Below are 16,687 nucleotides of genomic sequence, written 5' to 3'. Positions count from 1 at the left end.
CCTGTGTTGTAGGGCTATACTCCTGTGTTGTAGGGCTATACTCCTGTGTTGTAGAGCTATACTCCTGTGTTGTAGAGCTATACTCCTGTGTTGTAGGGCTATACTCCTGTGTTGTAGGGCTACACTCCTGTGTTGTAGGGCTACTCTCCTGTGTTGTAGGGCTACTCTCCTGTGTTGTAGGGCTACTCTCCTGTGTTGTAGGGCTACTCTCCTGTGTTGTAGGGCTACTCTCCTGTGTTGTAGGGCTACTCTCCTGTGTTGTAGGGCTACTCTCCTGTGTTGTAGGGCTACTCTCCTGTGTTGTAGGGCTACACTCCTGTGTTGTAGGGCTTCTATACTCCTGTGTTGTAGGGCTTCTATACTCCTGTGTTGTAGGGCTTCTATACTCCTGTGTTGTAGGGCTTCTATACTCCTGTGTTGTAGGGCTTCTATACTCCTGTGTTGGAGGGCTATTCTCCTGTGTTGTAGGGCTATTCTCCTGTGTTGTAGGGCTATTCTCCTGTGTTGTAGGGCTATACTCCTGTGTTGTAGGGCTATACTCCTGTGTTGTAGGGCTACACTCCTGTGTTGTAGGGCTACTCTCCTGTGTTGTAGGGCTACTCTCCTGTGTTGTAGGGCTACTCTCCTGTGTTGTAGGGCTACTCTCCTGTGTTGTAGGGCTACTCTCCTGTGTTGTAGGGCTATTCTCCTGGGTGAAATGTCCTTTGACCACAGAGAACTTGTCTTTTTATCTTCTGGTCAGCTCTTCACCAATAATGTCAGCAAAAATACTTTTGCAGCTGTCTTATAAAATCTTAGAAACTCTATTGAAGTCTGATGGACAGAGCTATGAGGATCACAAACGTCAGAGCTCATTTTCTTCTTAAGCTCAAGAAAAACTTCCAATCCCTGTTTAGTAGTCCTCTAGCTTTAGTAGAGCACTGCACAACCTCAGGCTCTCACATTGCACACACACACACACACTCAGTCTTGAGTCTGCATGGCCCTCCTCTGTGACGCAATGGCGATGGACTTCTTGCGTAATGCGGAGGCGGCGGCCTCAGTGATGCCATGATAACTGTCGGTCTCGGCCGAGTCCTCGCTGTTCTGAGACTTGGTGGAGTCCTGGAAGTCTGGTTTCTGTCTCAGCGTTCTGTTCTGCTCCTCCTTCAGCTCCAGGTAGGACCGAGAGAATGTGTGGAAGATGGAGGTGACGGGGAACGCCATCAGGAGGATCCCACTGAGGATGCTACTGAGTGCCACCACCTGACCCGGGATGCTCCGCGGCACCATATCCCCGTACCCCACCGTTGTCATGGAGATCACCGCCCACCAGTAAGTGCCAGGGATGCTGGTGAAGTCATACTTGGCGCCCATCTCGCTCTCCGCCAGGAACACCAGAGGGGAGAAAAGTGCCATGGCAACACACAGGAAGAGGAGGAGCAGGCCGAACTCACGGGTGCAGCGTCGGACCGTCAGGCCCAAGGTCTGCAGCCCCAGGGAGTGGCGCGCCAGACGCATCACGTAGAAGATCCTCAGGGCCCGGAGTACCCGCAGCACCAGGCCCACCTTCTCCAGGTAGTTGTTCCCGCCGCTGGGCTTCTCCCCTCCCTCAGACAGAGAGTCTACGATCAGGGTAATGTAGTAGGGAAGGATGGCCACCACGTCGATGATGTTGAGGGGCGTCTTCAGGAACACACACTTGCTCGGCGTCTGGATGAAGCGCAGCAGGAACTCCAGAGAGAACCAGGCCACACACACCGTCTCCAGGACAAAGATATTGTAGCACCTCTGAGAACACTCACCCTGGAAGACAGAGGAAACCGTGTTAAGAAAAACACAGTGGAGGAGAGAGAACAGTGTTAAGGGTTTTAAAAGTGTTGTTGAAAAAGTTAAGGGGTAAAAGTGTGAAGGTGAGCAACAATTATAATCCAAGACATTGTTAGGAAAGGACAATACATTCACTATTATAAAACACTATGAACAACTGTCTCCTAAAATCACACAAGTCAGTTATTCCTATCTGGCTGGAAGGGCCAGTTCAAAAGCCACCAGTGGTGCCAAACTCCTCCACACCAGGGGGGGGGGGTGGGGGGGGGGGGGGGGGGGGGGGGGGGGGTGGAGGGTGCCAGAGCAGTGATTGAGGGAGAGCTGGAGAGGGTTTTGTACTCTGGTGGAGCAGCACACAAAATAATATGAATGTCCCTGCTAGTTGATTGGGATCAACAGGAAAAGAGATCAGTTTCTTTGATCAAACAGCCAGAGGGAGATGTCAATTTGTCTTCCTTTGTATTATAAAATAGACAGGCTGTCTGTCGGCAGTACTTTACATGATTTATAAAGGTAAGAGGAGAGGCTTTGATGATTCATTGAGGTTGAACACTGACTGAGGAAACACTATTCCCTTCCTTTAATTGACAAGACAGCTGGGCTATACAGTACAATGTACAACTCTTTTAGACAAACCACCCTGGTAGCAATATCTGGTCATACATACAGAATCTTTGTACCCAAGATATAAATTACTGGTGTCCATCCACACCAGTAATCTCTCTCTCTCCATTAAGTGAAAATGATTTCCTTCCTGGGATCAGCAGGTAGAAAGCTAAAGCCAACTGTGACTACATTATAAACATATTAGAAATACATTTACATCTGACATGCTGAAACATCCTTACTTCCTGTAGGGTAATACATTTACATCTGACATGCTGAAACATCCTTACTTCCTGTAGGGTAATACATTTACATCTGACATGCTGAAACATCCTTACTTCCTGTAGGGTAATACATTTACATCTGACATGCTGAAACATCCTTACTTCCTGTAGGGTAATACATTTACATCTGACATGCTGAAACATCCTTACTTCCTGTAGGGTAATACATTTACATCTGACATGCTGAAACATCCTTACTTCCTGTAGGGTAATACATTTACATCTGACATGCTGAAACATCCTTACTTCCTGTAGGGTAATACATTTACATCTGACATGCTGAAACATCCTTACTTCCTGTAGGGTAATACATTTACATCTGACATGCTGAAACATCCTTACTTCCTGTAGGGTAATACATTTTCCGTCTGCTCTAAATTGGTCCATAAATATTATAGAACTGTAATTACATGAGATTATGAAAACAGGCCCACAAGGAGAACTGTGAGAAAGGGGGAGGAGGGGATGGAGAAGGGGGTGGATGCGTAAAGCCATCTATAATTATTTATTTGTATAAAAGAAATAACCCAAGCTGTTGGTCCTCCTTTCATTGCACTCTTACTCTGGGAAACCTAGCTACGTTTCATCAACATGTTTAAGAACAAGTGAGCATAAAATAATGTCTGAATTACTTTTGCCAACTTTTTGTGACTTGCCTTCCGTTTCATTATACATTCTACCCAATTACTCCTTAAATGTTATTAGGGAACATGTGTCTTTGAGCAGCTATTGAGCTCTAACCTGTTAGAAAATCATCCCTTGTGAATAAGAGGTGCTTAAAAACCAATCCAGTGTATCCTTGGAAACATACAACATCGCATAGTGAGGAGGGAGAGTAAGAACAGAGCTGGGGGACAATTTAGATTCTCATTATTGTAGTAAATATAATTTCATCAAAGCAAATCTGTGTATTTGAACGGCTTAGAAGGCAGAACAGAAATAAACATTTCAGAAAACAACCTTTCTTCCATGTTTACTAATTCAGACAACATGCAACCACGTCACTATGCTTGGTTATTCACAGAGCACAACGATAAACCCACTGGCACAGACGTCTGGTGGAGTTATCAACTAACGTGAATTCAACATGAAGTTAACAAAAGATGCCACCATGACATTGGGTTTAGGTTAAAAGTTGGGTAAAAAAAAAAAAAAGAGGAAATTCCCTTGAGTTGATGACTTTTGTAAATCCAATCAGTTTTCCACGTTGATTCAACGTCATCATGATTTGTTTTTGTGTGTTAAAATGACATGGAAACGATGTTGATTCAATCAGTTTTTTTTGTGTGCACCTGTAAAACATATTTACAATTTGGCCCGTCGTTGTTGTAGTAACGTTGTCCTTTGATGGGAATCTTTCTAATGGAGTAGGCTACATGCACCGCAGGCCCCCTTCCCCCCTTCCCCATGCCCTACAGTGCTCTGTGATACACAGACACGGCCACAGTGGATCAAATTAAAAACACACAATTATCCGATTCAGCAAACATGCTACTCTGACCGTATCAGAGCTCCAGACAGGCGTGTACCAGCCATGAAGTGTGTTAACCAAACTTTCCCCACTCAGGCCCCCCTGCGCACGCCACGTCTATTTCTATGGGAACAAGCACTGTTCATGAAACAATCTGTTCACACCCCTGTTGTTGGCGGGGAGAAAATGTTGCAGGTTTAAAGCGGGGTGAGGACAGGACTGTTAACATAGCAGCTATGAACATGGCGACCATTTTTGAATTCCTCATCTGAGAACACACATTTCTTGGGTCTAGATTCTCCAACTCCTGTTTTGACCCCTGGGTTGAATTGAAACAATAGCTGTTGATGACTTTGCAAATGCTTTAAAAGGCCTAACTAGTACAATTGATGATAATGATGTATTAAGTATGGTTACATTTCCTTTGCTGTGTTAAACCTACCCGTTGGAATGACTTTGATAGCAACAGTGAATGTATCTAGTTTTAAGTGGGGATCTCATTAATTATTCTCATGATAGCACAGTGAGTGACAAAATCATATCTATGCAGGGCTGGGCTTGGTTAACACCCTGGATGGGAGACCAAAGGTAGATGTAGATAGATCAATTCTCCAGTAGGTGGTGCTGTCCAGCCTATTGTTATTTTTTCTGATACTGGATATAATATTGAAGATCTGATGTTGTTTTAAAGGTACAAGTGCAACAGAAACCTTGTATAAAATATGTTGACATTTCAAAATGGGAAAGCTGTTCTGAATGTGGTATCTAGAGGAAATCGCTCTGTCTTTTCCCTTGTTGCAAAAATGTTACACTGTTCGCTCAATTTCAGACTGTAGACTGACACTTGGTAGTACATGTAGACTGTGGGCTGACACTTGGTAGTACATGTAGACTGTGGGCTGACACTTGGTAGTACATGTAGACTGTGGGCTGACACTTGGTAGTACATGTAGACTGTGGGCTGACACTTGGTAGTACATGTAGACTGTGGGCTGACACTTGGTAGTACATGTAGACTGTGGGCTGACACTTGGTAGTACATGTAGACTGTGGGCTGACACTTGGTAGTACATGTAGACTGTGGGCTGACACTTGGTAGTACATGTAGACTGTGGGCTGACACTTGGTAGTACATGTAGACTGTGGGCTGACACTTGGTAGTACATGTAGACTGTGGGCTGACACTTGGTAGTACATGTAGACTGTGGGCTGACACTTGGTAGTACATGTAGACTGTGGGCTGACACTTGGTAGTACATGTAGACTGTGGGCTGACACTTGGTAGTACATGTAGACTGTGGGCTGACACTTGGTAGTACATGTAGACTGTGGGCTGACACTTGGTAGTACATGTAGACTGTAGGCTGACACTTGGTAGTACATGTAGACTGTGGGCTGACACTTGGTAGTACATGTAGACTGTAGGCTGACACTTGGTAGTACATGTAGACTGTAGGCTGATACTTGGTAGTACATGTAGACTGTAGGCTGACATTTGGTAGTAAATGTAGACTGTGAGCTGACACTTGGTAGTATATGTAGACTGTAGGCTGACACATGGTAGTACATGTAGACTGTGGGCTGACACACCTAGTCGTATACAGTATTCACATCCGTAGACCTTCCCACACGTGTTACAGCCTGAATTTAAAATGGATTACATGTATATTTTGTCACTGGCCTACACACAATACTCCATGTTTTTTGTTGTCGACATTTTTACAAATTAATAAATGAAAAGCTGAAATGTCTTGAGTCAGTAAGTTGAATACTCATTTGTTATAGCAAGCATAATTAACTTAACAATTTAAAAGTCTGCTTAACAAGTCACATACCTTGCATGGACTCACTCTGTGTGCAATAATAGGGTTTAACATGATTGAATGACTACTTTGTCTCTGTACCCCACACATACAATAATCTGTAAGGTAAATAATGACTCAACCACAAAGACCAGGGAGGTTTTGCAATGCCTCACAAAGAAGGGCACCTATTGAGAAGGTAAACAAACAAAACAATCTTTGGATGGTGTACCAATACACCCAGTCACTACAAAGATACAGGCATCCTTCCTAACTCAGTTGCCTGAGAGGAAGGAAACATCTCAGGGATTTCACCACAAGGCCAACGGTGACTTTAAAACAGTTACATAGTTTAATGGCTGTGGAGAACTGAAGATGGATCAACAACATTGTAGTTACTCCACAATACTAACCTAAATGACAGAGTGAATAGAAGGAAACCTGAATAGAATAAAACTACTCCAAAACATGCATCCTGTTTGCAAAAAGGTACTAAAGTAATACTGCAAAAACTATGGCAAAGCAAATAACATTTTGTCCTGAATACAAAGTGTTATGTTTGGGGCAAATACAACACATTACTGAGCACCACTATCCATATTTTCAAGCATAGTGGTGATGGCATCATGTTATGGTTATGCTTGTAATCGTTAAAGACTGGGGAGTTTTTTTTTGAATAACAAAGAAAGGGAATGGATGTCACATTCGTCATAATGATGAGACCAAGGCGCACGCAGCGTGAGTAGAGTTCCACATAATTTGAATAAACTGAAACTCACCTAACAAAACAACAACCCAACGAAACGTGATGCTACTGCTGTGCACTAAGGAAACTATACATAGACAAGATCCCACAACACAAATGAGGAAAATGGCTACCTAAATATGATCCCCAATCAGAGACAACGATAAACAGCTGTCTCTGATTGGGAACCATATCAGGCCAACATAGACATACAAAAACCCTAGACATACAAAAACTAGAGTACCCACCCTAGTCACACCCTGACCTAACCAAAATATATAGAAAAACAGAGATATCTAAGGTCAGGGCGTGACAATGGAGCTCAGAACAGACAAAATCATAGAGGAAAACCTGGTTCAGTCTGCTCTCCACCAGACACTGGGAGATTAATTCACCTTTCAGCAAGACAATAACCTAAAACACAAGGCAAAATCTACACTGGAGTTGCTTACCAAGATGACAGTGAATGTTGGCAGTTACAGTTTTGACTTAAATCTACTTGAAAATCTATGGCAAGACCTGAAATTTGTTGTCTAGCAACGATCAACAACCAATTGGACAGAATTTGAAGATTTTTTTAAAGAATAAAATGGGCAAATGTTTCACAATCCAGGTGTGGAAAACTCTTAGACTTACCAAGAAAGAGTCATAGCTGTAATTGCTGCCAAAAGGGTTTCTACAAAGTATTGGCTCGGGGGTGTGAATACTTCATTTAAATATGTCGGTATTTCATTTTCAATACATTTGCAAAAAAACCCATAAAAAACATGTTTTCACTTTGTCATTATGGGGTATTGTGTGTAGATGGGTGAGAAAGAAAATGTGTTTAATCAATTTTGAATTCAGGCTGTAACAACAAAATGTGGAATAAGTCAAGTGAATACTTTCTGAAGGAACTGTATGTTAATACTGATTTTAGATTTAAATAGCAGAGAAGACAAACCTGGTAGTATATGTAGACTGTTGGCTGACACACATGGTAGCATTTGTACTGTGGGCTGACACACCTGGTAGTATTTGTAGACTGTGGGCTGGTATAGGGGCAGCTGCCGAAGGAGAAACAACAGGGGCACTCTGAACTCAGGGAGCTGCTGTCTCTCTAACAGAGGATCAAGGTGCTGCCCGCCAGCCATGCTGTGTGCGTGTGTGAGAGAATTTGCTTGAGGCTAGATGGCCTCAGGATCCTGTTGTATGATTAGAGCAGAGAGAGATAGTAGCCGTCTCACTGCAGCGTTTGGTTTTCGCCAGACATAATTGGGACCCATCTCATCCAAAAAGTTGACTCAAGTTTGCCAAAAAGCACCTGGATAATCATCAAGACTCTTGGGAGAATGTTCCATGGACAGATGAGTCAAAAGTATAACTTTTTGGACGACATGGGTCCCATTATGCCTGGCGAAAACCAAACACTGCATTCCATAATATGAACCTTATACGAACGGTCAAGCATGGTGGTGGTAGTGTGATGGTTTGGGGATGTTTTGCTGCCTCAGGACCTGGACGACTTGCCTTAATAGAAGGAATCATGAATTCTGCTCTGTATCAGAGAATTCTACAGGAGAATGTCAGGCCATCTGTCTGAGCTGAAGCTGAAGTGCAGCTGGATCATGCAGCAAGACAATGATACAAAACACACAATCAAGTGTACATGAAAATGGTTCAAGTCCAGACCTAATCCCAATTGAGATGTGGCAGGCCTTGAAATGAGCAGTTCATGCTTGAAAACCAACAAATGTCGCTGAGTTAAAGCAGTTCTGCATGGAAGAGTGGGCCAAAATTCCTTCACAGTGATGTGAGAGACTGATCAACAACTACAGGAAGCGTTTGGTTGGAGTCATTACAGCTAAAGGTGGCACAACCAGTTGAGTGTAGGGGGGCAATTACTTTATCACACAGGGGCATTGGGTGTTGCATACCTTTTTTAATGAAATAAGTATTTAATTCTTGTGTCATTTGTTCACGCAGGTTCCTTTTATCTAATGTTAGGTTTTGGTTTGAAGATCCGATAACATTCAGTATCAAAAATATGCATAAATAGAGAATCTGAAAGGGGGCAAATCATTTTTCTTCACAGCACTGTATACTGTATGCAAGAGAGGAGACAGAGTAGCTGAGTGAGGGAACAAGCAAGAATTTTATTAATTCAAGACTAAAGTATCCCAAAGTCTCATGAGGAGGATTCAGAGTAAAGAATATGAGTTATTAGTATTCCATTTACGAACAGAAAATTAACAATTCAAGGCAGAACAATTTAAAGATTTAAAGTCATTTCCCCTCGTTCTCTTTCACCTGTGAAGATGGTAACCTGAAAGCTCAGCTCTCCATTAAATCAGCCAGAGATCTCCCCAGTCATTTATCAGAGAGATGAAAACGGATAAAACAAGTCCTACATTTCCACAGACTTTACAGGGGGAGAAATAAGACATTTTGTTCATGGATGAAATTGACATCCCAATTCTACTACTCTGAGGAGATAACTCTGAAGACACAGTTCTTAATCCTCTATTCATCCAGATAGAGACAATAAGCAGACCCATAAAAGTGTGTGTGTGTGTGTGTGTGTGTGTGTGCATGCATGCATGCAGCTGTTATGTGGCCCCGAATCGCTCTCAGAGCTATATCAGAACAGACAAGCTAAGTGCTTTAAAATCACCATCATCACATTGGATTTGTCCTCTGACACTTTTACACAAACCACAACATTGTTTCTGTTTTAATGGATCCACACCTGCACACAGGCAAAGGGATGTGAAAGTTAGAGCCTAACTGGAGTCAGGAAGACAAGGGTTGTCAAAACATCTCTGAGCAGGTGAGATAAGCCTGTCCTCTGGACGGAGGAACAAGCTAAATTCCTGAACAGAATGTAAGATTTAACATGGTTGAGGACGCCACCTCTTAGTGTAAGACTACAAATGTACAGTTGAAGTCAAAAGTAATTACTTAAAAATCATACAATGTGATTTTCTGGATTTTTGTTTTAGATTCTGTCTCTCACAGTTGAAGTGTACCTATGATAAAAATTACAGACCTCTACATGCTTTGTAAGTAGGAAAACCTGCAAAATCGGCAGTGTATCAAATACTTGTTCTCCCCACTGTAGATACTTTCGTACCGGTTTCCTCCAGATGTTTACAAGGTATTTTGCTGTTGTTCTGGGATTGATTTGCACTTTTAGCACCAAAGTACGTTCATCTCTAGGAGACAGAACGCGTCTCCTTCCTGAGCGGTATGACGCCTGCATGGTCCCATGGTGATTATACTTGCGTGCTATTGTTTGTACAGATGAACGTGGTACCTTCAGGCGTTTGGAAATTGCTCCCAAGGATGAACCAGACTTGAAGTCTACAATTTTTTTTCTGAAGTCTTGGCTGATTTCTTTAGATTTTCCCATGATGTCAAGCAAAGAGGCACTGAGTTTGAAGGTAGTCCTTGAAATACATCCACAGGTACACCTCTAATTGACTCAAATTATGTCAATTAGCCTATCAGAAGCTTCTAAAGCCATGACATAATTTTCTGGACTTTTACAAGCCGTTTAAAAAGGCACAGTCTACTTAGTGTATGTAAACTTCTGACCCACTGGAATTGTGATACAGTGAATTATAAGTGAAATAATCTGTAAACAATTGTTGGAAAAATTACTTGTGTTATGCACAAAGTAGATGTCCTAACCGATTTGCCAAAACGATAGTCTGTTAACAAGAAATTTGTGGAGTGGTTGAAAAACGAGTTTTAATATGTTACGGTTTTCTTCCGGTGAAAGAGAGGAGGACCAAAATGCAGCGTGGTTATCTTTATACATCTTTAATGAAGATGATAAATGAACAATATACAAAAAAAAAAAAACAAGAACCGTGGAAAAAAAAAAAACGAAACAGCCCTATCTGGTGCAACAGAGACAGGAACAATCACCCACGAAACACTAAAAGAATATGGCTGCCTAAATATGGTTCCCAATCAGAGACAACGATAAACACCTGCCTCTGATTGAGAACCACTCTAGGCAACCATAGACTTACCTAGACTACTTCACTAAACCACAATCCCATAACCTACAAAAAAACCCTAGACAAAACACACCACATAAATACCCATGTGACACCCTGGCCTGACCAAAATAATAAAGAAAACACAAAATACTAAGGCCAGGGCGTGACATAATAACTCCAACCTTAGTGATGTTAGTTATGTAAACTTCCGACTTCAACTGTAGTATATTTTTACCCTGCTGGTCTAGTTGTTCATGCGTTTAGCCTATAGCTGAAACATCACATCATGATAAACTGATTCTGAATCTACATCTCAATAAAGAAGGCGTTCTGGGATTTAATTTCATTAGTTTCATTTGCAGCCATAGTGGGAAGATCTGTGCCATCAGAAGCCTCCTGTTAATGGATATTAGCTAAATGGAAGAGGATGGTGGGTGGACTCCATTCAAAAAAGGTTATTAGCTCTGGCTAATGAAGCTAGTTGATCTGGATTTCACTGAAGTGTTTAGTCACAATATTGTTCTGCCTAACATTAACACATGAACATACAGCCCACAGCATAACCTACACACCTACAGCATGGGACTACACACCTACAGCATGGGACTACACACCTACAGCATAACCTACACACCTACAGCATGGGACTACACACCTACAGCATGGGACTACACACCTACAGCATGGGACTACACACCTACAGCATGGGACTACACACCTACAGCATAACCTACACACCTACAGCATGGGACTACACTACTCTCCTTGAACCCCCCTTACGAAAAAAGATTGCAGTCAGAGTGCAGTATAACTGCACCGTTGTCTTTTACTGCAGTAATTTTGCAGTGTAACTGCAGTTCAACTGCCGTATACTGCAGTTATTCTGCAATTACTGCGTCCAAAATAGCAGTCGACTGCAGTTACTGCACTTTTACAGCAGTTTCAAAACGGCAATCATTTTTTGTAAGGGTCCAAACATTGAGATGGTAATACACAGAAAACATTCCATAATACTGCTCCCTATCACCAAGTACAGAGTATTCTTGTTTGTTTGTCAAGTCTCTCTCATTGTAACACAGCAGCATATATCCTTGCCTGACCTCGGTCTCCCTCACTCACTTACAGTATTTACTCTTTTAAAAGTTCATCCAGTAACCTCCCCTCCACTAATAGGAAATGAGCACTCCAAGAGAAGGTCTTGGTTTGGGGAGTTAGCTCGCTAACGCTATCCCTCTTTGTACTGTAACGAACCCTCCATGTAGCAACTGCAACTAGGGACTACAGACAATCATAGACTACAAAAGGAAAACCAGCCACGTCACCGAGACCGACGTCTTGCTTCCGGACAGGCTAAACACATTCGTTGCACGCTTTGAGGATAACACAGTGCCACCGACGCAGCCCGCTACCAAGGACTGTGGGCTCTCCTTCTCTGTGGCCGGCATGAGTAAAACATTTAAACGTGTTAAACCTCGCAAGGATGCCGGCCCAGACGGCATCCCTAGCCGCGTCATCAGAGCATGTACAGACCAGCTGGCTGGTGTGTTTACGGGCATATTCAATCTTTCCCTATCCCAGTCATGCTTCAAGATGGTCACCATTGTTCCTGTACCCAAGAATGCAAAGGTAACTGAACTGAATGACTATCGCCCCGTAGCACTCACCTCTGTTATCATGAAGTGCTTTGAGAAACTAGTCAAGGATCATATCACCTCCACCTTACCTGCCACCCTAGACCCACTTCAATTTGCTTACCGCCCCAATAGATCCACAGATGATGCAATCGCCATCACTCTGCCCTATCCCATCTGGACAAGAGGAATACCTATGTAAGAATACTGTTTAATCGACTATAGCACAGCATTCAACACCATAGTACCCTCCAAGCTCATCATTAAGTTCAAGGCCCTGGGTCTGAATCCCGCCCTGTGCAACTGGGTCCTGGACTTCCTGACAGGCCGCCCCCAGGTGGTGGGAAACATCACCGTCACTCCGTTGATCCTCAACACTGGGGCCCTACAAGGGTACGTGCTCAGCCGCCTCCTGTACTCCCCGTTCAACCACGACAGCGTGGCCAAGCACGCCTCCAACGCATTCAAGTTTGCAAATGATACAACAGTAGTAGGCTTGATTACCAACAATGATGAGACAGCCTACAGGGAGGTGAGGGCTCTGGGAGTGTGGTACCTGGAAAACAACCTCTCACTCAACGTCAACAAAACAAAGAAGATGATTGTGGACATCAGAGGGTGCACCCCCCCATCTACATCGACGGGACTGCAGTGGAGAAGGTGGAAAGCTTCAAGTTCCTTGGCATACACATCACTGACAAACTGAAATGGACCACCCACACAGACAGTGTGGTGAAGAAGGCGCAACAGAGCCTCATCAACCTCAGGAGGCTAAAGAAATTTGGCTTGTCAACTAAAACGGCAACTGCAACGCCCGCAACCTCATGGCTCTCCAGATGGTGGTGCGGTTTGCCCAACGCATTACCGGGAGCAAACTACCCACCCTCCAGGACACCTACAGCACCCGATGTCACAGGAAGGTCAAAAAGATCCTCAAGAACATCAACCACCCAAGCCACTCCCTGTTCACCCCGCTATCATACAGAAGGTGAGGTCAGTACAGGTGCATCAAAGCTGGGACCGAGAGACTGAAAAACAGCTTCTATCTCAAGGCCAGACTGTTTAACAGTCATCACTAACACAGAGGCTGCTGCCTATAGGCATAGACTAGGAATCACTGGCCACTTTAAGGAATGGAACACTAGTCACTTTAATAATGTTTACACATCTGGCATTACTCATCTCTTATGTATATACTGTATCTTAGTCCGTTCTGCTCTGACGTCGCTCGTCCATATATGTATGTAGTCTTAATTAATTCCTACTTAGATTTGTGTGTATATGTTGTGTAATTGGTTAGATATTACTTGTTAGATATTGCTGCACTGTCTGCTAGAAGCACAAGCATTTCGCTACACCCGCAATAACATCGGATAAAATTTGATTTGAACTAGCTAACCCTCCTTATAGTTAGCTCTCTAACCATCCTTGTAGCTACTGTAGCACGTTACCCTTACAAAAAAAGATAGAATTTTTTAAACTGCAGTAATTGCAGCATACTGCAGTTATACTGCACTTTGACTGCAATTTTTTTTGTAAGGGTAACCTTCCTTGTAGCTACTGTAACTAGCTAACCCTCCATGTCGCTAGCTCACTAATCCTCCTTGTAGCTACTGTAACTAGCTAACCCTCCATGTCGCTAGCTCACTAATCCTCCATGTAGCTACTGTAACTAGCTAACCCTCCTTGTAGTTAGCTCTCTAACCCTCCTGGTAATTACTGTAGCGCGATAACCCTCATAGTTACTGTAGCTCTCTAACCCTCCTGGTAATTACTGTAGCGCGATAACCCTCATAGTTACTGTAGCTCTCTAACCCTCCTGGTAATTACTGTAGCGCGATAACCCTCATAGTTACTGTAGCTCTCTAACCCTCCTGGTAATTACTGTAGCGCGATAACCCTCAGTTACTGTAGCTCTCTAACCCTCCTGGTAATTACTGTAGCGCGATAACCCTCATAGTTACTGTAGCTCGCTAACCCTCCTTGTACTCAGATTGATTTCCCCTTTGAAGATACAGCACTTCCTCAGTCCTCTCACCCCCCTCTCCATCGTTTTTTCACCCCGACGTGGAGGTCTCTTTGATAGTGGGAGAAGCCTGCAGAGGTTCTCTTTAATCATTTTAAAGCTTTTTTGATGTCATTCAGGAGGTTGTCAGTTTATTCCACCACAAAGACACTCCAGCAGGAACCCTGAGGTCTCAGAGGCACAACTACTAGTTCTGAAACACCCAGAAAAGATTATGATATAATTACTTCATATAGTTTACTTATCCCTCAGGCCGTCAGGGGAATTGATGCAGTAAGTGGCCAATGCCCAATTTCTAACCCCTATGGAGACCCCCAAGAGGACAATATCTGGCTCAATGTGCCTTCAGAAAGTATTCACACCCCTTGGCCTCTCGTCACTGGCCTACACATAATACCCCATCATTTCAAAGCGGAATTGTGTTTTTAGACAGTTTTACAAGTTAATAAAAAATTATAAGATGAAATGTCTCGAGTCAATAAGTATTCAACCCATTTGTTATGGAAAACCGATAAGTTCAGGAGTAAAAATGTGCTTAACAAGTCACAAATTGCATGGAATTGCAATAATAGTGTTTAACATGATTTTTGAATGACACATACAATTATCTATGAATTTCGAACAGAACCACGAAGACCAGGTTTTCCAAACCCTCGCAAAGAATGGCACCTATTCGCAATAATTACGTGAATTCTACCATCTACTGTGCAGGTGGACAATAAAGATCACCAAAATTAAATAACGCAAGGTAAAATTTAAAAAAAAAGATAGATATACACATTGCAGAATAATAGTGAAGACATCAAAACTATGAAATAACACATATGGAATCATGTAGTAACCAAAAAAAGTGTTAATCAAATCTAAATATATTTTATATTTGAGATTATTCAAAGTAACCACCCTTTGCATTGATGACAACGTATTATAAAATTAAAAAATAAATGGAAATATCACATTTACATAAGTATTCAGACCCTTTACTCAGTACTTTGTTGAAGCACCTTTGGCAGCAATTACAGCCTTGAGTCTTCTTGAGTATGATGCTACAAGCTTGGCACACCTGTATTTGAGGAGTTTCAAGCTCTGTCAGGTTGGATGGGGAGTGTCGCTGCACAGATATTTTCAGGTCTCTCCAGAGATGTTCAATTGGGTTCAAGTCCGGGCTCTGGCTGGGCCACTCAAGGACATTCAGAGAATTGTCCCGAAGCCACTCCTGAAAAAGAATCCAGCACCTTCTTCACCATCCTCGTGACTTCAAAAGGGTTTCTCAAATCAAATGTTATTTGTCACAACAGTGTAAAAACAAAGGGGCACAGTCTGGTTGGCCATTTGATTTATTGTTCAGCAGTTTTATGGCTTGGTGGTAGAAGCTGTTAAGAAGCCTCTTGGACCTAGACTTGGAGCTCCAGTACCGCTTGCCATGTGGTAGCAGAGAGAACAGTCTATGACTTGGGTGAGTAGAGTCTTTGACAATCTTTTGGGCCTTCCTCTGACACTGCCTAGTATATAGGTCCTGGATGGCAGGAAGCTTGGCCCCAGTGATGTACTGGGCTGTATGCACTACCCTCTGTACCGCCTTACTGATGCTGAGCAGTTGCCATACCAGGCGGTGATGCAACTGGTCAGGATGCTCTCGATGGTGTAGCTGTAGAACTTTGAGGATATTTTTATTTAACTTGACAAGTCAGTTAAGAACAAATTCTTATTAACAGTAACAGTCTACCAAAAGGCCTCCTGCGGGGACGGGGGCTGGGTTAAAAAAAATTATGTATATATACATATATATACATACACAGTGCCTTGCGAAAGTATTCGGCCTCCTTGAACTTTGCGACCTTTTGCCACATTTCAGGCTTCAAACATAAAGATATAAAACTGTATTTTTTTGTGAAGAATCAACAACAAGTGGGACAAAATCATGAAGTGGAACGACATTTATTGGATATTTCAAACTTGTTTAACAAATCAAAAACTGAAAAATTGGGCGTGCAAAATTATTCAGCCCCTTTACTTTCAGTGCAGCAAACTCTCTCCAGAAGTTCAGTGAGGATCTCTGAATGATCCAATGTTGACCTAAATGACTAATGATGATAAATACAATCCACCTGTGTGTAATCAAGTCTCCGTATAAATGCACCTGCACTGTGATAGTCTCAGAGGTCCGTTAAAAGCGCAGAGAGCATCAGGAAGAACAAGGAACACACCAGGCAGGTCCGAGATACTGTTGTGAAGAAGTTTAAAGCCGGATTTGGATACAAAAAGATTTCCCAAGCTTTAAACATCCCAAGGAGCACTGTGCAAGCGATAATATTGAAATGGAA

At 42.8% G+C, this 16,687-nt stretch overlaps 1 protein-coding gene across 3 annotated transcripts in view; it reads right to left on the bottom strand.

Annotated features, from left to right (window-relative positions):
• Positions 1-719: 719 nt before the first annotated feature.
• The window catches only part of kcng2 (potassium voltage-gated channel, subfamily G, member 2), a 28,023-nt gene continuing 12,055 nt past the window's right edge, over positions 720-16,687 (bottom strand). For all 3 annotated transcript variants that reach the window (XM_021560318.2, XM_036971389.1, XM_021560317.2), the window contains one exon: positions 720-1,785. In XM_021560318.2, the coding sequence (XP_021415993.2) occupies positions 964-1,785 (822 nt within the window). In that variant the 3' untranslated portion in view covers positions 720-963. The remainder of the gene's footprint in view (positions 1,786-16,687) is intronic.

The sequence above is a fragment of the Oncorhynchus mykiss genome, chromosome 32 (genome assembly GCF_013265735.2).
Source record: "Oncorhynchus mykiss isolate Arlee chromosome 32, USDA_OmykA_1.1, whole genome shotgun sequence".
NCBI lineage: Eukaryota > Metazoa > Chordata > Actinopteri > Salmoniformes > Salmonidae > Oncorhynchus > Oncorhynchus mykiss.
The sequence above is the reverse complement of the archived record's forward strand: the minus strand, read 5'-3'. Positions and strand labels throughout refer to the sequence as shown.